General features: G+C 34.6%; 2 protein-coding genes across 3 annotated transcripts; one reads left to right on the forward strand and one right to left on the reverse strand.

Annotated features, from left to right (window-relative positions):
- Positions 1 to 1,924: 1,924 nt before the first annotated feature.
- Positions 1,925 to 18,320, forward strand: LOC105227588 (uncharacterized). 2 transcript variants are annotated; one of them, XM_029550825.2, is made up of 8 exons: positions 1,925 to 2,249; positions 10,062 to 10,310; positions 12,490 to 13,565; positions 13,894 to 14,122; positions 14,196 to 14,390; positions 14,453 to 15,910; positions 16,000 to 16,188; positions 16,286 to 18,319. In XM_029550825.2, exons 2-8 carry the CDS (start codon positions 10,208 to 10,210, stop codon positions 17,704 to 17,706), a joined length of 4,671 nt encoding a protein of 1,556 aa, XP_029406685.2. In that variant the 5' UTR covers positions 1,925 to 2,249; positions 10,062 to 10,207; the 3' UTR covers positions 17,707 to 18,319. The 2 variants fall into 2 exon arrangements, with proteins under 2 accessions (XP_029406685.2, XP_049317171.1); XM_049461214.1 differs by lacking the exon at positions 1,925 to 2,249 and having other exon boundaries at positions 10,144 to 10,310; positions 16,286 to 18,320.
- Positions 18,321 to 19,093: 773 nt separating this feature from the next.
- On the reverse strand, positions 19,094 to 22,566 carry LOC105227589 (G-protein-signaling modulator 2). Its single transcript, XM_011207007.4, has 3 exons — positions 21,658 to 22,566; positions 20,998 to 21,584; positions 19,094 to 20,937 (listed from the first exon to the last, which is right to left on the reverse strand). Exons 1-3 carry the CDS (start codon positions 22,322 to 22,324, stop codon positions 20,137 to 20,139), a joined length of 2,055 nt encoding a protein of 684 aa, XP_011205309.2. The 5' UTR covers positions 22,325 to 22,566; the 3' UTR covers positions 19,094 to 20,136.
- Between the last annotated feature and the right edge of the window lie 23 nt (positions 22,567 to 22,589).

A 22,589-nucleotide genomic window follows, 5' to 3' on the forward strand; every position in this document is an offset into this window, starting at 1 on the left:
TATTTAGTTTACTCATTATTAAAAAATTCATTGAAAATATTTTGGCATTGATTTGACGGTATTTCAGAGGGTTATATGTGGACACATACATATACCTAAACAGATTTTTGTATTTCTATGCATGTAAGCAGGTTTGAACAGTATAAAGTCATTAGGAGTGACGAGGTGAAATAAACTTCTATAAGTCATCCAAACCTTCTATAAATGGCTAGTACAATGCTTAAAGCATACAAAATTATTAACTTACATATGTACATACATAGAAAACAAATTGTACATTCGTTATATTCATATGGATAGAATAAGCTTTTTTCTATTGGCCCAAAAATATTTTCTTTCAAATATGTTTACCAGTTTTAATTAATATGTCTTTTATTATTATTATTAATAAAAGAAATCCAGAAAAAATCAATATCTCGGGTAAGTAAGCATTTTTGTTCGTATAAATCGTAAAAGCTTTCAAATCATAATAAAATTTATATAACTGGCGCTTATACCTTTGCTAACTGTGCTGAGTCTATATCTAAATATGCTTCTTCGTGCCAAAATTTCAGGAATTTTAATTTCATGTCATGGCATAACAGCGTGTCGACTGACTGGTGTAGGCATCATGAATCCTTAATTGTTTATCCTGCGGAATTCTGACCGAATTTCAATAAAAATGAGGGGAAACTGATAGACCTAAAGTTCTTGGCGATTCGGCTTTTGCCGATGATTATTTAAAAATTTCGCATGACATCAACCACTCAACACCCAAAGTGCAGAGATTATATAAGAGACACACCTAGTGGTAAATTAAAAAAAGAAAAATCGATTTTTACCTATTTCGTTCGATTATACATCCAAAATATTAACACAAATAATACATACATACAAATTTTAAATCGGCATTTCAAATAGTTTTTGAGTTACAGCCATTCAAAATTTAGCCGCTCAATTCAATCAGCTCCAACAGTATACCATTAAACCGCTTTTTTCTTAAAACAACATTTTCCGAATTTTTTCTAGAAGATCAATATCAATTTATTTCTGCATTTTCTATATATAATTCTCCATACAATGATCTAACTGTTTTTTGATCATCAATAATTCAAAACCAAACCAAACCTTGGCTAAAATTAAACTTTGTAACGCCACCATTTGTCAATTTTTGATTTTCTTAATCGTAGGTCATTGTAGGAACAATATTTTGTGGTAGAGAATATTACATAGATTTCATTCACGGAAACCCGCATATATATTGTGCATTCTTAAAATACGAGTATGTACAAAAATACGCTTAAAACTTTAAAACTCAAAAATCGCTTTTTTTAGGGTGGCCATTTAGGTATGCCCCTTATGATAATGAAAGTGGCTTTAAAATCAAGAAGTTTTTTTTAAGCACGAAATAGCGCATATTATCAAAAAACACGCGCTCTTTGAACGAAGTCAGTGGTGGAAATTAGAATAAAGGTACATGATGTCAAATTAAAGTTTAAATAAATTTGCATAACCGAGGCTGCTTAATTGGAAGAGTTAACTAAAAACCAATATATCTGAACGATCGTTTATGCAAACTCCACCAAATTCCCACCAGATATTTCTAAAACTAATAGACAACATTTTGAATGCGCTGTAGTTATTTGCTGCTTATTGGGCTTACAAACTTCGGACCGAGGTCATAGTTGGGGTCATACCATGTTTATGAATTGCGCAATGTTAATTCATTTTGTTGTTACTTTGTTTGCTTTTTTTTGTTTGGGGTAAACCATAATCTCTTAAGTGACTCATTTAAAGGAAAAGAATAAAATCTGTGCACTCTAGCCATGTAGATATGGACAAGAGCTATCAATCAAAGATTTGTGTACAACAATAACTCACTACAAAAACATTTTAAATTTACCATAACTCGGTGAAATATATCAAACCAACTGTTGCATAGCTTCAGTACATTTTTAAACTCCATACGGTGCGGTTGTCAACGCGCACTAATGCAAAAAACAAAATACCAAAAACAACAACGGAAATTAACTGCGGTGAAAGAAAACTGCAGCATCGTGTAAGGAAAGTGAAGTTCGGAGAGCTGAAAAGCGCAAAGTGTTTGAGACGAACTCACAACTCAAACCGACGAAAAATTTACGAATTTTTTCTACTCACATCGAAATTGGCCAACGGTTTCACAGCGCTGTGTGTCGGGCATTCATTTGTGAGTTGCGCGTTAAAGTGAGAGTTTGTGTCTTAAGTCTTTCGATTTCCCAACAGAGCTGCGGGTAGGTGCTTTCATACCAAATTACCGATAATATAAATATATTTTAAAAATAATTGAGAAAAAAAATAAATGTGTGTGAAAATGTGTTGAAAATTGTGTTTGCGAACGAATTGCTGTTTTTTTATTTAAATTTCTTATGAAAAATTGCAAACTAATGCAAATAAGCTTAAAAAGTTAATGTGCGCAAAAGATATTTTATATAAGAAAAGTGATTTGCATATTTTTTAACCAATAATAAAAAAAGGTATTGAAGATGGTAAGAGTTTTGTAACAGCAAACGAATGTCTCAAAGCGTGAAAGTTATAAATATGCATGTACATATGTATGTATGTATATTTACAGTTGATTATGTATGCATAAATTTCGTAAAAAATGCCAATAAATTTCATCGTCAAAGCATCGGATGTTCAATTTTAAAGCAATATTTGAAATTTTGTGTATTTTGTTTTAATGTGTATATATTTTATATGTACAAAAATTTATAGTTGATATGTCTTTGTGCTAAAGTGTGAGTGTATGCCTCTGTTTGCTCCAGCGAAAGTGGTTTTTATAATTGTAAATGTATACGGGCTCATGTTTAGCAGACATACACACGCTGTTGTATAGTATGTGTATACATATAATATTTTTATATTTATATATAACAAAAAATTAAATAATTTATGCAAATTTTGTAGATAGATAAATTTTTTTACAATTGTTTGAATTTCAATGCTTACGAAATTATGTAACTTTTTTGGCAGACACATTATGTTTTTGGGTAATAAAAAAAATACTTAAGTCGAATTAAGCCAGGTCAGCTGTTGTAATTTCTGGTAAAATTCTGGAATACATATTATTTTTTTATAATTGGTCACAGTTTCAAAAAAGTTGGATTGAAATATACTCACAATCTTACTGTAAAGTCAAGTATATTGTGTTTTGAAAAATTTAAAAATATATGCCTTCTACATGTAACAAAATATACAATATTATTATAAAAAATAATTTTTAAATTGGTCAAAATCGCTAAAAATGTAGTTAAACTAAATACGTGGTAGCAAATTATGTACCGAAAATAATTAAATTAACATTAAAATTATTTTTTTTTGTTTATTTTGTAATCCCGAAAATCTTTATTAAATAATTTAAATTTAATAATTTTCAAATTTGAATCCCAAAATACTGGATTGAACAAGAAAAAAATGTTTAACCCAAGTTTATTATTTATAATTACAAAGAAAAAAATTTAATTGGCATATTTTCGCGCTTCCGTGCTTCGATTTTACCATTTTGAACTAGAGCTCACACAGACCCATATTATTTTTTATCTAAAATTTTTTTATTTTAAAAATACGCTATAAATGTATACGTATGAAAACACTTACTTATATGTTTATTTATAGAAGAGATTTTTTTATTCGCAAGTGATCGTGAATTGCATTATTTTCTAAGTTCTCACAGCAAGAAAGTTTCGTTCATAAATATAAATATATAGTTAAGATTGGTCTTTTTTAAAGCTAGTGTTAAAAGAATGCCCAATGAAATAAATTTCGTTGAAAATGTTCAAAAAGCTCGCTAACATCTGAGATGTCAAATATTTGCAAATTGTTGTTGGTTGCTATTTTTTTTGAAAATTTGTTGCATCTACTATTCACTACTACATATTTGAAGCCACTTATTTTTTAACACACCTCGCAGAACTCGATAAAAGTAGCCAAGTTTGTGTAGTTGTTTTTCATATATTTTGTTTTTTAAACTATTTCCAATTTTATGTTATTTCTATATTATTTTTTGTTTGTTATTTATTAAAAATACCATAGCTTATTTAGTAGTAAATACATTTGTAATTAATTCATGTGTAAGCGCTTATTAACGTACCTCTACTAAACATTTTATCTTTATATTTATTGCTCATTCGCGTACATACATATATGTATACCATATTTTCTTCGTTTAAACTAAATGAATATGTCTTTTCTGCCTCATAAAAGTTGTCTTAACCAGCGAAAAAATATAACATAACGGTACTATAGCTAACTGCCACTAAACCAGGAGTACACGATCCACTCACACGAAACAAACACACCGATGAACATATGTATGTACACCAACAAGTGGATATTTGTTTGTCTCTTCATTCCGGTGGCATTGGTCAAAATATTAACGGCATGCCTTTTTTCAAAAAAACATGCGGCCCGTAAGCACAACACTAAAAGTTGCAAAATTTTTATTTTACTAACGCTAACTCTTCAAAGTTTAAACTATACATATTTACGCGTATGTCTACATATGTACATATACCGCAAGTGTACTTAGCGTTGTAACGAAATTAAATGGAAATCCTATGACCATCATCTACCGTGGACTTCCACACATGCCTGCACACATATATGTATATGTATATATTTCTGCATACGCACATTTAAGACAAACATGCGAGTGCAAAAATACACACTTAAACACACACACATATGTATGTTCGTGTAGGGGTACTTATATACATACGCGTCAAGACAAATTTACTTTTAGTGTTGGTCTTCTCTTCTATGTTATTTTTGCTTCTTTTGTTTTTTAAACTACAATATGTAAGTAAAATGTTTCTCAATGCTTTTCGCAGACTCTAATGGAACGCTGTCACAGCAATATATACTCGTATACGAGTGAAAAGTCTAATGCCGTCAACTACACCACTTGAAGACGGTATTTTCTCCGCGTGTGTGCCTGTGTCTGTGTTTCTTTCACTATACATTTCCTCAATTTTACTTCCTAGTTTGTAATTGCAAAATGAAGCTATTGTTTACTTCACTTTTGCATGGGACATGGCGAAATCGGGGTCACTCAGCTGCTATACCGTTTGCATAGCCAAATGGCAAGTGACAGTAGATGTTGTCGAAAATAACGCGAAATAATAGTCGGTTGTGTGCCTTTATTTATTGAGTTCGCTTCTTCATTTAATTGATTTTTTTTGTTTTGATATTAGTATGGCCGAAAACCAAACTGATTCACGTTTCTCAGAAAACCCTTTGATTGCTGGTTTTTCATATTGCTTCACTTTAAGCTCAATCCATCTTTAATACATAATTACTATTTAATATGCTCTTCTTTAATTATAAGCTCTTAAAAGCTTTAATACTGATTATATACAATTTAAAATACCTGGATTCAATATTCTGGAAAATACTTCATGATAGTAATTAAGTTGATTTATTATAAACGGGATTTGACAGTAATCTTTTGGTGTATATGCCATAAATTTACGATAGTCTTAGATATTCCTCTAAGTGATCGACAAAAAAATTACCAAGCATTCATAAATAAAAACATTTAAAAACAAGAAAAATGTAAGTTTCGTCTACACAGTCGCTATAATACCTTCATTGGTGCATTTTGGGTATAAAAGCATCTATATTTTAACTGGGATCGGTCAATAATGGTATAGCAAATACAAATATCTTAAAAATGACGGACTACATACTTACATATGTAGTTCGCTTATACATACATATAAACACTTAAGTAGGTCGCAATGGCAAAGAGTTTGTTGACGCTGTCCTAGACGCTAGATGTGTAAAGTAAAACTTTGCAACTGTAACTGCGTATTTAGAACCTAAAGTATACACGATTATACTACAGAGCGGTATTTTGTGAAAGCTTTAAGAGGAAAGCTCCATATCGTATCGAATGAAACTAGCCAAAATCAATTGAACGAGTATGCCGCTAAAGGCAAAAAGGAAGATTTGCATATTCAATATGTCATAATAGTATTTAATTTAATCTATTTTTGAGATTCGTATACAAAATACAAATGATAATGCTGAATGAAAATACTGAGTGAACACATACATATTATATAATAAAACATATGCAAATGAATTTAAGAGGAAGTGCTGCAGTGTTTCGCATAAAAATAAAGCGTTGAACGCCAAATGATATGATGATATTTGAATATTAATCGCACGACATATTTTGTACGTCATTAAAATAACATTGTGAAGTCATGAATACAAAAGCTGAATTTTTTATGACAATCTACAAGAACCAAATTTACCAAATGCATATGTTATATTACAAAAACTTCTAACGACAGTGTGGAAATGGATAAAATCGGATGATAACCGCGCTCACTACCCATATAACTACTTCAACACATATCGCATTACCGATTTCAATGTAATTTGGTATGTGACATTCCTTTCACAGTATGAAAATGGGCGAAACAACCCATATAACACAGTTCCATTCAATTCTTTCGTTTCGAGTGTACAAATAGAAAAGCAAATAAATATAATGGAATAAAACTTTGCATGAATAATGCCTTTAGAGTATGTCACTTTTCGCTCAAAAATTGTCCAAATCGATAAAAATTATTTAGCTCCTGAACCGAATATTTGAACCCCCCCAGTACCTATAATTGACTTTTTACCGAAAATATTGGAGTTGTGTCAGATTTATAATTGAAAATCAGAGAAAATTTTTTTCTGATATGGTATGTCTGTATGTTACAAATGGTTTGAATGGGGTCAATACTTCCCTGAGCCCCATACCTAATATAAAGATTTTCCGAACTTAATATTGCAAAAGATTTAATTTTCTAAAATTTTATAGTTATAGGTTTATTTTTGTTAGTTTAATTTAACAGTAATGAGAATGATTAAAGCTGTGAACTATACGTGGCAATAAAAATAACAAATCCCTATGGTATTTTTAGATCGTAACAGTATATATGGGTTTATTAAGTCGTATGTCTAAAATAAATATTTTAAAATAAAGAAAAATTACGAAGTTTGCTATTTTTTGTTCACACTTGACTGAGAGCTATTTGTAATTATGTTTTTGTGTATGTGTTTGAAATGCCAAAGTTAGTAACTGGCCAAAAATACCGTAATTTGGCATCGAGTTGCTTGATGTGTTTTTCGTATGTGGGGCAACCAACCGCAGACATTTCGGGCATTGATGATTTTTACCAACTTTGTTAACGAACCGCTAAGTACATACACGTAAACTTAATATCTATGTAATGTAGAGACACAACCACCCACACGCCATATAAGCTCATAAGCACTTAAATTTAAAGCTATTACATACATACATTCAAGTATTAGGGTGGTAAAATCATGTGTTGTATATCAATTTCACAACGAAGCAGTAAACGCGAAAATTTTTCTGGCATCTTAAGTATATTTTAAGAGGAAAAGAAAACATTTTTAAGCATTTAATAACCATTATTTTTTTATATACTCGATAATATTCATAGATTAAAGGGCACACTTAGTCTGTATAAAGGGAATTTTTGGAATTTTGTTTAAAGAAAATTATTGAGTGAAATATTCTGAAATTTTGAGGATATATTTATAAAAAATTAATAAATATACACAACTTCAAAAAAAAAGTTTGTTGCGAGCTATTATTTTTTCCCAAAAAAGGGCTCTCCATTTCAAAAGCAATTGCAGCCTTCACTGTGGATGAAAGTAGAAAAAAAAATTAGAGAGAATAATAAAATATTACGTATTGCCTGTACAGTGATCTACGATTGTACATATGTCCATACTAAGAAAATAATTTCGAATTTTTCTCAAAATTAAGACGATTTTCGGCCCACCAAATTGACATGTTTCACATAATCGAAACACTGGAGGGTAATTGCAAAAAGAAACAAATATTTATACAAAATAACCAAAGAAAAATAAAGGCGATTGGTTGGTATGCCTTCGAGTTATAAATTTCGAAAAACTTGCCACCCCAATATTTATATTCTTGCAGTATATTATACACACATAGGACACATAGGAATATATAAAATTTAATATTAAATACGCTTATGTAAAAGTACTTAAAAAATTTGTACTGCACATTTGCGAATACCTAAGTGTCAAAGTTAATGGAGTGTCAAGTTAAATGATTGATGAAAGGTCAAGACAACTGTCAATATATAAATATACACACTCATAGGAATTAGTAGCACAAGGTATCATGTACACTTCAATAAAAGTCAAGAACCTTAAAAAAATAATTGCATATGAAAAAACTTAGTACCTTCTAGTATAAAGTTTAAAACTCGTATAACCTTAAGCCATTAAAGTAACTAGAGCGTAACACTATTTGGTTTCAGTACTTAAACATTTTTAATTAAGAAGGCATTTGCATAAAAAAACTCTACGAACACCTACTACGAGTATGTACGTACCTAAAAAATTACAAAGTGATAAATCTGAGAAATTTTAAATGTATGATAAATGGTGAGTTAAGCACTTTTTAAAGGGCACGGAGGCTAGAAAATGCTATACCGTTACTGTTCTCACAAAGGTCGAGTCTACGAAAGCGGAACGGATACGGATTTTTCCCGACCAAGGACTGTCAACTCAATAGGGTTTTTGCCGCTATTGGTTTTAAAATTTTAAGACTATATTTCTAATATCTGAAGAATACAAAATAAATTATTTCTAGATATTTTAAATAAGATATTAAGTTTTGAAAAGAAAAGTAAATATTTTTGGAATCACACGCGATTTTCAACGGACCTAAAACAAGGTCCACTGTTGAATTAATTCCGGCTTTCTCTGTGGAAGAAAACAAAAAAAATATCCCTAAAAGATATTGCCCGTTCAATGATCCACGTTCGAAAAATATTAAAAAATATTGTGGTTTAAAAAAACACGGATCATTTTTCCACCAAGTAATCACTCAAGCATATTTGAAAAATGTAGTTTTGATAGAACTTAGCGGATACACTTTGGAAGGCTAAAACTCAAAAACAATTTGAAATAAAATTTTTGGACGTAAAAGGCAGGGTTTTCATTTACTACTCCGTAGCAGCAAAATTTCTACAATTATTGCTATGCTATAGCTACCTCTCACTTTGGGTGTAAACTATCGAAATATGAAAAAATCGGTTTAACAATATTTAAACAAATATCTTACTTCACTTAAATCTCCAATTCTCGTTAGTTGCCTAAAGGAAGATCAGATCAGCAACATGTAGATTGGTTTATTAGGTTAGTATAACGGAACAGGAGAACTCAAAGTAGATCTTTAGGGTTTTGAGAAGTTAATCTTCATTTGCTGGTTCGACTAAACTATGAATCATAATTTGTCAATCATATTGCCTGGCTTTAATAGAAATCCCTACTACCATATTGCAAAATAGGTAGTTACATTTGATAATTTGGTTTTACTCAATTTTAAATGGCAAACTGTTTTCACAAGTTCTTCTTCTCAGTGTATTGTGTGCGACAAATCAACTGAATTCCGCTGTTAAAGTGAAAGCGATCTCTGCTCTCACTGATTAATCATCGCTTGCAATATATGTATGTATATATTTATGTATGTATGCAAGCAGTGGTGGAAGCGCTCAAGGCAACTTATGGACACAAACTTGCACCTCTAAGACGCATTTATGGATAATATACATATATCTCTGAAGTTGTGGCCGAATATTTTTTTATTGCTAGATATAACACTTACTATATTCATAGTATGTCTGTATATTTGTACATGCTAACATACGTGCTTCTATTAAGGTGCCCACAATGGTAAACACCACATGCGTAATCAAATTGTTTTGATTGGCCGCTTCGGCATTACGAAAATTTCTCGTAGTTTCCGAATTATTGTTCACTTTAAGTGTAAAAATAAATGTATATTTCATTTTTTATTTAGTTATTAAAATTGTTTATAGATAAATTTTTTTTTGATATAATGCATTTTTAAGATTAAATACTGCTGATTTTAAGTATAATGTTCATTAAAAATTTTTTACAAACTCTCTTGTATTAAAAAAATTAAAAAAAAAAATATTTTTTAATAATTTTATTTTTTCTCATTGTATTTGTAGCTCAAAACTAAACAACTGTAAAGCGATTTTAGAGCAAAGTTGGTAGTTTCTCATTCACTCTGCCGACATAAAAACTGTGTACAAAAGCGAAAAACTTGTCTGCCGTTGTGGTTTCATGCTGTTGCCAAATTTTAAGTTTAACGAAAATGGCGCAGGTGAATGAACGAAAGCTGGTGCTTCAACTTGTATTCCTCACTGCATGTATTTGCGCATGCGCATTCAATGAAGCCGAGTCAAAACGATTGAATGGTGAGTACTAAATACATGTGTATAAAATACCTGCACCTATGTACCAGGAGCATGCCTACATAAATATTTAAGGATTTCATATAGTCCCATAAAGTTATAAGTTACAGCGAACCGAAAACAGCGTTGAGATTTGTAATTGTGCAAACTCATTTTTGTATGTAATCCAACAACAATTTTTTTAAACAGGTGCATAAATTTATAATTTTAAGATTTTACGATGCGTTATGACAAGTTGTGAGTCCCCTAATTATAAGGATTAGGAATAAGTAAACTTAAAATATTTAACATTCAAATATATCGACGACACCGAAACGGTCCGAGATTTATGTATATATGTATGTACATACATACATATATGATGATAATAGTTACAAAAGGGATTTGATGATAATTGAATAGAGAATCAAATCAGGAGTAGTTCTTCATATAGATCTGCATAAAATATGAACATTTTTTTTTGCAAATTATTACTTTAAATATTTTCTTTTTGGTTAAGAATTTTATAAAATTACTTAAAAGTTGGGAAAACAAGGCTTCAAACTCCAGATATTAAACAAAAATTCAGTTACTAAAAATTAATCCTGCTCGACATGACAATTACAACAGCTCAAGCATATGCGTGAACATACTATATACACTTATGCATAACCACATACATATGTACAATGAATTTCCTCCTAAGAAATCATCTTTATTTTTCACCAAGCATATTAGCTGGAAATGTGTACACTAATTGGCATGTATTCAAAGTAGATTTTGCATTTCTCAAACGTGTTTGTTTTCCGCTGGCTGAACGAACATGTTGGGACTGCAGCGAAAAAGCGTGCATAAAAGATTGTGAGCAAAACATCTCACCCAACTGTGGATGTATCTGCAGCCATTTCCGTTATAATAAACTGTTAAGATTTTGGCTAAAAACATATACATACATACATACATATTTTTGCTAGCAATGAAAGAACGCAAGCAAAAAGAAACAATGAGATAGCACTGTGTCAGTCGGTCAATGGGCAAAAGTAGTAATATCACCTAGCATGCGCAGTGGTAGATGCTTCGGGTGTCGTTCGTGTTAACAACGTCGCAACGGTACGCTTGACTTCTCATACAACAATTCTACCAATTTTCGCTTTCATTTCAGTTGAGCTATGTTGGCTATGACGTACATACATACATATGTACATATAAACGTATATATTTAAATGAATACGTGTATGTACATATGTGAAAAGTTTTGCATGTTTATATATATTTCTTGGTCGATAGATCTTTCTGAAAATGATCACATAGATACATACACTTTGAATATACGAAAAACTATTGCGCTGTGAATTAGTGCCTAATGTCTTGCTTAAATCACTAACGAGTATGTCTATAATGTACGCAGTCTTTGAGAAGGTGAGACCCAATTTCGGGAGAGTTCATCTTGGTGCCCATGACAGACCTTTTACCGAAAACGTCTTTCAATCTATGAGATTCGTTATTGAAATTCACAAAGACTAATTTTCAGATAACAATATTCTTCTCACATCAATGCCCCTATATACCGACTATGTACCTTTCGAACGTGACGGGTTTGAAATATTATTCCACCGTTGGGAAACTGCATTATCTCCTGTGAACAAAGGCGGCGACTCACTCGGCTAGACTGCAATATAAAATGCAATATAAAACGTCATGTGCCCTTATTGAGGCCCGGGAATAGAGTCAATGTAAATAAATAAATTGCACCGCGACTCTCTCGGCCAGTTGGCTATCTATGAAGCGGTCGGATGCGGGGTGGAATATAAATAATATTAAAAGTTCAATGGTCATCGTCTATGTTATATGAGGTCATCTTTAATTAAGTTGGATGGCAAATGGAGTGATCTCCTAGTATTGAATATATAATTTAATGGCGAATATGTATAAAAGTAGTTTTATCAAGCTCTTAGCAGACTTTATGCTGAATTTGTGGAACAGTGTGTGAGGGATTTTCTTAAAATTGTATGCAAAATATTTTATCGAATATACTTGACCTCAAAACCTCAAAAGCGAATGCAACATAAAAGTGAATTTGTCACCCCCAGAAATAATTTCCGCGGCTTTGATCCCTGGAAAATGCGAATGTATAATATGTTCGATTATACCTCAGCCCTTCTTTAAATTATTAAAAAATAACGTACCTATGTTTTCGTTTCAGCTAACCTTACAGCTTGCCAGCATCTGCGACGTGTTGAGACCAGACGTGCTAAAGCTTTATTTCCGAATGAAAAGGCACTTACCATTCGTATACCACGCTGTAGCAAAAATGGAAATTTTGAGCAGATTCAGTGCCGGAACGAAAGAGCCGGTCTAGATTGTTGGTGTATTGATGAGTATGGCGTGGAAATTCCCGGCACTCGTAACGAATCGAAATCGGGGGTGCGTTGCGCCGAACCGTCTCATTGTTCAGCTTCTGCCTGTCGTATGTTCTGCCCAGCCGGTTTTGCGCGTGATCCCGACACTGGATGTAGTGTCTGTCGTTGCCGTGATCCATGTGAAAATGTGGTTTGTCCCAATGGCCAAACGTGCCAACCACAAGAGGTGAAATGTAAAGTTGAACCGTGTCCACCAGTGCCGACATGCAAAAAAGCACGATCTATGTCCACATATTGTCCCGCTGGTATGCCACTTGCCATTGAAGAGAGCATACGACCGTTCCTCTGTGGCAACGATTTGGGAAAGCCTCAATGTCCACCGCTTTATCAGTGTATGGTGGAATCTGGTAATGAATATGGCGTTTGTTGTCCCAGCACGGTAAAATTCTCAAAACCGGGCATTTGTCCGGCGCAAGATAAAGTTGATTACAGCGAACGTACTGGCTATATGTGCGGTTCCCCTTGCAATAGCGATCTTGAATGTGGTAATATGGAGAAATGCTGTTTCACGAAAGGTTGTCAATTCAATTGTCAACAGCCATTCAATGTGACCACATGTCACCAAGCACGCGCACTCTCCGATTTAATAGCGATTAACGAACGTGAAGGTCGCGGTTATCAACCGGATTGCAACGGCCCTGGAGGCTTATTCTCACCTCGTCAATGCTCCCGAAACGGTTTAGTGTGTTGGTGTGTTGATCCACGTACTGGTCATAAAATTCAAGGAACAATGGGTCCAGCAAACGAAATTAATTGCGATGGTTGGGAGAATATGATTAGTCATTCACTGGCTAGAAGTTTCAATATGGAAAAATGTGACACGAATATTTGTGCAGCCGTTTGTGAATATGGTTTTAAGGTAGATAAAGATTTTTATGAGCTTATTGTTCTCTAATAGGCTATGATTCTATTAGTTTTTAATATTAAATTTACATTAGAATATTGTATTTTTCAAAGCGATTGCCATTTACTATATTTTCTAGGACCACCTTGCGTAATCGCTTTATGTTTGCTTTCCTAATGAAAATACAGACAATATTGTATTCTGAACTTAGATTATTGAATTTATAATCCTTTAGAAAACATACTTAATTAATTAGAGTATAATCAATAGGTTTAAAGAGATTGCAAGAGTAGTTTATATTTGAAAATTTGAAAATCTACCATATTTTCTTATTATTTTTTAGAACGATCACAATGGCTGCCCATCTTGTGAGTGCTCCGAACCTTGTGAAGGCTTCAAGTGTGCAATCGGTTCGCACTGTGAAGTTGCCACGGATCCATTATGTGAGTCTGGTTCGGCTCTGTGCGCCTCTTGGCCTGTTTGTAAGCCAGATTTAGTGTATTCTAATCCTTGCGACGTGGGTGCTCCATTAGCAGATAATATAACCGGCGAAGTTATGTATTGTTTTGAAGGTATTTACTTACATACTCAATTACATAGAATTTAAATTCATAAAATTTACTCATTGTAATTTTTCAACGGCAGAGCGTCAATCCCGAGCATTTCAGCCAACAGCGTTCTTCGAACAAGGACCAGAGATAAAACAGTCACGTTCTATGACAAATCGCATTACGTGTCCGAACAACTATAAATGTTTGAAATTACCGCGCGACACAGAAAGTGTTTGCTGTCCAATCCCAGAAGAGGTTGTCAGCAAGGATGAGCAGCATCAGCAAACCAGTAAGTATACCTGCTTCATTCGTAATTCGTTTGAAAACTTCTTTGACTTACAAAATTCTTAGTGTGTGAATATTTGAGAGACTTTTCCGAGCGTATGGAAGGTACCGAAGAAGGTATGCAATTGGCTATACCAGCACCGCGCTGTACGGACGATGGCAACTATTTGGAGCGTCAGTGTACGATGAAGAAAATTCGAGTTACACGTGCTGAGCAACGCCAGATTCTCGAGGAGAACACAATAAGACGAATGCGAATGCTGCTGAAGAGTGCGAATGAAAGGCAAATTCGTGAGAAACGACAAGTGGAGCGCTTGAAATTGTACCGCGTTAACGACGACGCGCTAAAAGTGCACATCGCCGCGCCCATACAGAGTCGTAATGCCAAAGTGATTGATGTTGGGGCAGATCGCGCACAAAGTTTGGGTCAACTCTTTGAGGTGGAGTTCAAAAAAGTTATGCCAGCACCAAAACAGTCGTTATTGGACAATGAATTGGTGGACATCGAAGTAGAGGAATGTTGGTGTGTCGACAGTTTTGGCACTGAAATACCAAGTACCCGAGGCTACAATTTGACCGACACCGAATGTGGTAGAATACGCGAATCCATTGACTGTTTAGATCTGACTTGCCGTATGGGATGTGAGTATGGTTTTACACTGGATCCCAACACACGGTGCCCAGCCTGTCAATGTCGTGATCCATGCGATGGTGTTGTTTGTGGCGATGGAAAGGAGTGTCGCATCGTCGATGTGTCTTGTGACGAAGAGTACTGTCCACCAGTGCCCGCTTGCTTACCACGCAAACCCGGTCAATGTCCATTCCTCGTACCACCAGGTCCCGACAATTTGGACGCCAATACTTGTGCTTATGAATGTCGTACCGACTCCCATTGTGAGGGCAATAAACGTTGCTGTTCGAATGGCTGTGGTACGCAATGCGTACTTCCTCAAATGAAAACGGCTTGCCAGCACTTAAATACAATACAGATGCATCAAGCATCCGAACTAGGTATTCCGGCAATGAAAATGCATATTGCACAGTGTGACCCACGTACCGGCAAATGGAACGAAAAGCAGTGTTCACCCGATGGGTACTGTTGGTGCGTTGACGACAATGGTTGGGTCTTGGCTGGTACGCGAGTCAAAGGAGCAACGCCAATTTGTAGCAGGAACTCCACGTTTGCGTGCGCAGAAACACAGTGCGATAAGAAATGTGAGGCGGGCTATAAAATCGATGAAAACGGTTGTCCAACATGTGAGTGTAGAGATTTTTGCGATGAGATTAGTTGCGCCAGTAGTGAGGAGTGTCGACTAATCAACGTCGAGTGTATTGATACACCGTGTGCGAAAATGCCGATATGTGTACCGCGCAGAATATCTGTTTGTCCCGAAGGCAATCCACTGAAACAGGGCGATCTTGAGGTGAGTTGCGGACCGCACAATGACAACGAAGCTTGTCCCACGACGCACACGTGCCAATTGAACCCGGTGACCCATCGCGGCGTTTGCTGTTCGAAAACAAGTATGTATGTAATAATTTAGGCATTGTAAGCTAATTGATTGTGTGCGAGGAATATTGGCTGCTTACTAAATAAACTCAAAATTTTGCAGGAGATGTGTGCTTTGAATCCATGGACAATACTTGTTTGGCAACAATGCAATCTGCACGAAATATAACGCGCTACCGATTTAGTCCGAAGTCAAATAAATGCTTAACCGTTACTATAGATCTAGACGCGAGCAATTGTCAAACCAAGAATTTATTTCACAGCGAACTAGCGTGCAATTCAGTATGCCCAGGTAGGTTTCTTAGTTATATGTATGTACATCTACGAATACAATATTTTAAGCAAGGCTATTAAAGACTTCTAATGTGTCTTTTATCTCCTACTTTTAGTCTTAACGTCGTGTGAACGTCTCAAGCTGAAGAACAGCTTGGCTGCTCAGCATACGGGGTACACATCTGTCTGGTTTCAGCCACGTTGTGACCCCATCACCGGCCATTGGAGTCCAGTACAATGCTTAGGGGCACAGCCGTCGCTCCAGAAAGAGTCCACAACGCTAGCGAATGAATTGGACCGTGCAAACAAGCAACAACGTACCAGAAAAGCGTTTTCTTCAACTAATGGTGTGTGTTGGTGTGCCGACAAGAAAGGAGCACCGCTCAAAGGTACTTTGACGCGTGACATTGAGCCCATTTGCAATAGTCGACAAGGTCGTCAGAGTAAATCATTTAATGTTGATGACCAACTGATGGAAGAAGTGATCCGACAAATGACAACAATGGTCGATATCGAAGAATATGAGTTGAAGGAAAACACACACGACATTACCGATGGTTTCCAGATGTATAGTAATAGAAATGGGGCAGGGCGTACTTTGGATGACAATATGGCTGTAGAGAGTGAATATTATGAAACTCCAATTAGTGCGCGAACAAAAACTTCTGCAGTGCCTAACACTGCCGCTGAAGCCTACGTCACTGAGCATATACTTGCATTAGCCAACTCTCTGTTGGATTCTCAGCTTAGTATCGAAGCATTAAAACCCATGCCAGTGGAAACGACACGCTGCCGAGCTCTGGCTGAAACTGCAAACTTTCCTGTAGCTTGCGATGAACACGGTGCATTCCTTCCGACGCAGTGTAACAGCAAAACATGTTGGTGTGTTGATGCGGCCGGAAATCAATTGGATACCTCCAATATGTTCCAACAAGGCACACGCAACTGCCCGCAGACGCCAATAACCTCAGTGGCAATTGAATTGCACATGGTCAATCGTACAAATAGAAACATACGCAACGCTTACGACACCATCCGCAGAGAGCTGTATCAATTGCTTGGCGATGCTGTTGAAAACTTACGCGTACAAGAGAATTTCGATGGATCTGTAATCGTACGCTTCGAACTGCATAATGAAGCGAAAATCGACTATGCCTTCGCTATTGAATCGGCTATAAATGCGAATCGCTTCAATTTGGTCGGTGGTCATTTCACACCGGATATTTCGCGCTCACACTTCATACACCGCAGCGTGAATCCACCTGTTGCAACAGCGGTTTCACATGAAAGCACGATTCAGTTGGTTTTATTCATTATGGCAACCAGTTCGGCGTTTCTAGTCAGTATCTTTGTCGTCTATGTAATGCTTAAACGAGGGAAGCGCAACAAGGTTCTAACCGATCACTATGGTTATCCAGTTTATACCGAAGAAAGTACCACTAAAAGCATTGGCGGTGGTGATAAGGCATTGGATTACACGGCACCGATCTTTGTGCTGAGTTCGCACGAACATGACTCAATCAACGCGCCGAAATAGGAAACACTATAATTACTGAAGGAAATATTTTGTTATTTAGTTTTCGAGTATTTGTTGCTCACCTAAGAGCCCCCATACAAGCGCTTTATTATAAAGTAGATAATCATTGCCTTTTTATTAATATAAAACTAATTTTTAAGGTTAAATATAGAAGGCTTTTCGATAATAAGGATTTTTAAACTTTTTTCAATAAATTTGACAGTCTTTTATTTTATAATAACGGTATGGAGGGGCCTCGATGTGAAAGAGTTGATAAATATGAAGGATAAATTAATTATTTTCAACGACTGTTATAACTGTGCAAATGTATTGGCGTGTAGTTGGTACGAAAATAATTATTTTCTTCAGATATTGTAAATATATTCACCTATACATTATTTACTGTATTTCACGATATCACATACGTATGTATTGTATATATTTGTTATTTTATTGAGTGTAACTGTATTTATTTCTAATTATTTATAAAGTGCTGATAATGTTTAATTTGATTATATTTTTAAGACTTTTTTAATAAAACGTAAAAAGTATTGCACGAAAGATTTGTTTATTATTATTTTTTTTTTTTAATTTTTAACTGTTAATGAAAAGGAAGGTTTTTATCAACTTAATATAAATGCATAGGAACTTAAATTGTGAAGTGTACAATCTTTTTTAAATTTGAGTTCTGTTCTAGTCAACATAATATGAGCTTCTTTACAAGATCTCTTTTTATCGAAAATTAAATTTTAATTTTACTAATACTTGATTAGTCAGGATTGCAAAGTTTTTAAATCCAAAAATTTTGGAATATAAATTGGATTTTCAATTCTTAATTATAATTTTTGGATTAAAATTTTAATTTACAATTTGAAGAACTAAAAATTTAATTAAATCAATAATTTGAGGTTAAATTAATTTAAATTTGCAATTAAAAAATTTAACATTATGTAAATTAAAATTTTAATTAATAATTTGAAGTTAATTATTCATTAATTTGAAATAATTAATTGAATTAACTTCATTAATAATTAATAAAAATTTGAACTAATAATTAATTTCAATTAATAATTAATTCCCTTCCAAATACTATTAATTAAAATTTTAATTTATATAATTGTAAATTGTTTTAATTGAAAATTTAAATTTTAACCCCAAAATTGGATTGAAAAATTTAAAATCTAATTTATGTTCCAAAAATATTTAACTGTTTAAATCGTAAAGACGGACTCACATTTGGGCAATTTTCTATCGAATTATCGGACCAAATTTGCTTGGTGAATAAACAACATTAATAGGTTTATCTTAATATTTACGAGCGTTTAAGCGTTTGCTTGTAATCAACCAAACGAATTGCTGGTTTTAATTCTCGTATTCCCAGTTTTAAAACTTGTAAATATAAACAATATTTATTAGATAAAATAATATTTATTTAGATTTAGTAAATTTATATTACAATAATTTGGCTTTTAAGTATGCAAAACTCGTAAACTTTCGTGAGCGTTTGCTAAACACATATGTATGTATGTTGTTATTGGTTTTTTTTGTAAAAATTCTTAATAGTATTGACAATATTTCATTTAAAATACTTCATAAAATGGTAGTCAATTTGTGAACTTGCAATACAGCTTTGTAAAAATGTTGTATTATATTTGCTGCAAAATGTTATTATTACTTTTATACTGTTTCTGAATTCCATTTTAAATGTATGATTCATTCTTATTCCATAATACTTAATACGGTTGGACTGAAAACGAACTTTTTTGGGTACGTTTAGGTATGCATGCATGTAACATGTAAGCCATGGTCAAAAATATTGTGCAATGTTTTATGTTTGTATGATTTGAATGAGTAAATGCTACTAGTGGCCACAATCGGGACGCTTTTAGAAGTGCAAGGTAATTTATGGAATATTTCCTTTTTTGTATGTATGGATATTTTGTGAGTTAAAAATTAAATGAAAAGTAAATTTTCGATACGCAAACATTCAAACAAAAATGACAAATTGCGTTGCGTGTAATGTACGTTTTCGCAAACCCATTTTAGGTAGCAATATTATATAATGTGATTTCGAACAAAATCGCTTAAGATTTCAAAAATAGTAATTATATTTACATACAAAAAGAAAACTATTGTATGAAAATGGGAAAATGTGGTATGTGTATCAATAAAATATCTGATATATACCAACTTCTTGTGATATTAATCTTTGTTTTGACTGCTTCAAAATGATTGCTCTTGAAATGGATTAACGATTTAAAATGAATTCATGAAAACTTGATCAAAAAATTACTTCGAGAGAAACCGAACTTAAAATTTTATAAAATAACGTGTTACGCGTATATAATAAAAGAGAGAAATGTAAGAAATTAACGCATCAGAAATAGAGACGAAAATGTGCTTTACGTATAACTTCCACCATGTTGATTACATATGAATGTATAGCAGCATTTACGGTTTACTCTGATTATTAGCGTTATTATTGATCTTCTCGCCAGTACCACTTGCGGTTCCGCCAATACCTGTATTGCGTTGAGGAAAACCACCAAAACCAGGTATTGCTGCCCTTTGATCCTCCATTCGGCCACTCTGTACTTTCATTATAAGCGAAAAGAAGTCCTCATCAGGCACTGTAGTGCCTCCAACGCCGCCACTTCCTACTGCAGAGCGACCACCTGCGACGGCATTAGCACGTGTCGGGGCCTCAACGTCCATGGTGACATTCGATCGTGGTAGTTCAGAGCGTTGTTCTTCTAATCGAGAACCTTGACAGCGTACCAACATTTCCAAAAAGTCATCATCAGGTTGTTGAGTAGTTGTAGCACTGCGTGCTAGCTGTCCATGACCATGGTTGTGGCCTGAATTAGTGCCAGGAGCGGCATTACTAAATGGCTTAACACTAATTGCAACACTTCCATCCCCACCGTTACCGCTGGATATGGAATTTTGCTGTGCTAACGGCTTACGTGTGGCACCCGAACTAGATGTGAGCGCAGATGCTCCACCTGCCAATAGGCCTGATGTATTTGGTGGATTTCTAGCAATTTTAATTGAACAACGTTGGTCATCCATTCGTTTTGATTGTGAGCGTGATAAAAGATCGAAAAAGTCTTCATCCTGTGCCTTAGATTTTGGGCCAATTCCTTTTGGAACCCGTTTTTCATCTAATATATTACTTTGACTCGCGTGTTTTCCATCTGGAGTAATTTTAATTAAATCTAATTGCTCCATGCTTTGACGCCTTACACGAACCTGAAAAATTTATATAGTATGTAATCATTAAATCTTATGGTAGGAAAGCTGTAAACATACCATACGACTTTGTGTACTGCCTGAACTGTCGGAACGTTGATCAATAATTGCTGAAACATCTGACGCAATCGAACGTTCTTCACAGTCAATTGGTGAATCAGGTAATCCAAGCAATTTTCGCAAGTCAGATATGTTTACCCGGGCTGTACTTTCTCCAATTGGATCTTGCAATTCAACGGCTAGTATAAGGTGAGCTTCGGCATACAGCAGAGCTTTTTCATGATTTCCGATAGCAGAATGTGCATTACCAAGAGACCAACAGGCACGGGCTTCTCCAACACGATCTCCCAGCTCTTGTGCTATGGCTAAGTGACGATGATGGTAGTCAATGGCTGTGGAGAATTCCCGTAGAAGAGTATATGTATTTCCAAGACTATAACATGCTTGTGCCTCAACTTCACGCTCTCCAAGTTCGATGGCCAATGCTAATGTTCTTTTATAATGATCTGCCGCTTCTTCAAATTGTCCCAGAAAAATGTGTGAATTTCCCAAATTACTATTAGCACGGCGTTCAGCGGAACGATCACCAAATTCCCGTGCAATGCAAAGTCTCTCTTGATGGTGTTCGATAGCAGCTTGAAAATTACCTACAATCAATAAAATTATAAAAAAAATGTGTTAATAAAATTAATGTTAATACTTTATTCTAAGTAAACTTACCTAAAAGGTAATAAGTATTGCCCAAGTTTCCACACGCTCGGCCTTGTGCACTACGATCGCCCAATTCTCTCATCAACTTTAAATTTTCTTGGTAAAATTCAACCGCTTTACTCAATGCCTCGCGTACATCATCTCCGTAGTCGCCAGGATTACCTTGACCCATATGTTTTCCTTTTGCATGATACACGTTTCCCAAATTGTAAAGAGCACGACCTTCCGACAGTTTGTCTCCAAGTTGTCGCGCTAGGGTCAGATGACGATCGCAACAAATAGCTGCTTCATTAAATCGACCCATAACTTTCAAAGTGTTTCCTAAATTTCCCGACGACTTAGCCTCGCCCAACTTGTCATTCATGGTGCGAGCTAGTGTGAGATCAAGTTTATGATATTGCATGGCTTTGGTATAGTCTCCTAAATAGAAGTACGCATTTCCCAATTGAGAATAAATCGCGGACAAGGTACGCAAATCATTTGTGCCAGCTTGAATAGCGGCTTGAAAGAATGCCACACCTGAACGGCAGTCTCCAGATTTGCACAGCCGTTCACCCTCTAATGCTAACTCCAGACACATACTTGAGCTTCCATCTGATGCACCTGCACCTTGATCCATACCTCCGCCTGCTCCGGCGCTAGATACATTTTCTGCAGAGGCCGATAAAGAGGACATGACCAGTCCTTGCAACTTTCTTCACCTTGATATTTAGTTTGCACAGCTAAAGTATTCTTTAATAAAATCTATTCTAAGAAGTTTGGGCTTATCATTATTTCGTGTAGATCACTACAATTCAATTGGACTGTATTTAACTGTTTGGAGTATATGAAATTAGTTTTTGCCCTTGCTTTTTATATCACTACAATTGAAAATTTACAAAGAAATTATTCATGGCTTATGGTGTATAAAGCTAAGGATTTGTGGTGAACTTTCAGGGTTG

The sequence above is a fragment of the Bactrocera dorsalis genome, unplaced genomic scaffold, assembly GCF_023373825.1.
Source record: "Bactrocera dorsalis isolate Fly_Bdor unplaced genomic scaffold, ASM2337382v1 BdCtg013, whole genome shotgun sequence".
In the NCBI taxonomy this organism is placed as follows: domain Eukaryota; kingdom Metazoa; phylum Arthropoda; class Insecta; order Diptera; family Tephritidae; genus Bactrocera; species Bactrocera dorsalis.

Bases quoted from the DNA above. Each gene is read 5' to 3' on its own strand.
- LOC105227588 (XM_029550825.2), top strand. From the start codon at position 10,208: ATGGCGCAGGTGAATGAACGAAAGCTGGTGCTTCAACTTGTATTCCTC. The intron at 13,566-13,893 runs GTAGATAAAGAT...ATTATTTTTTAG, and splicing joins TTTGTGAATATGGTTTTAAG to AACGATCACAATGGCTGCCC. The intron at 15,911-15,999 runs GTATGTATGTAA...AAAATTTTGCAG, and splicing joins CGTTTGCTGTTCGAAAACAA to GAGATGTGTGCTTTGAATCC.
- LOC105227589 (XM_011207007.4), bottom strand. From the start codon at position 22,324: ATGTCCTCTTTATCGGCCTCTGCAGAAAATGTATCTAGCGCCGGAGCA. The intron at 21,585-21,657 runs GTAAGTTTACTT...TATTGATTGTAG, and splicing joins CAATACTTATTACCTTTTAG to GTAATTTTCAAGCTGCTATC. The intron at 20,938-20,997 runs GTATGTTTACAG...TAAATTTTTCAG, and splicing joins GCAGTACACAAAGTCGTATG to GTTCGTGTAAGGCGTCAAAG.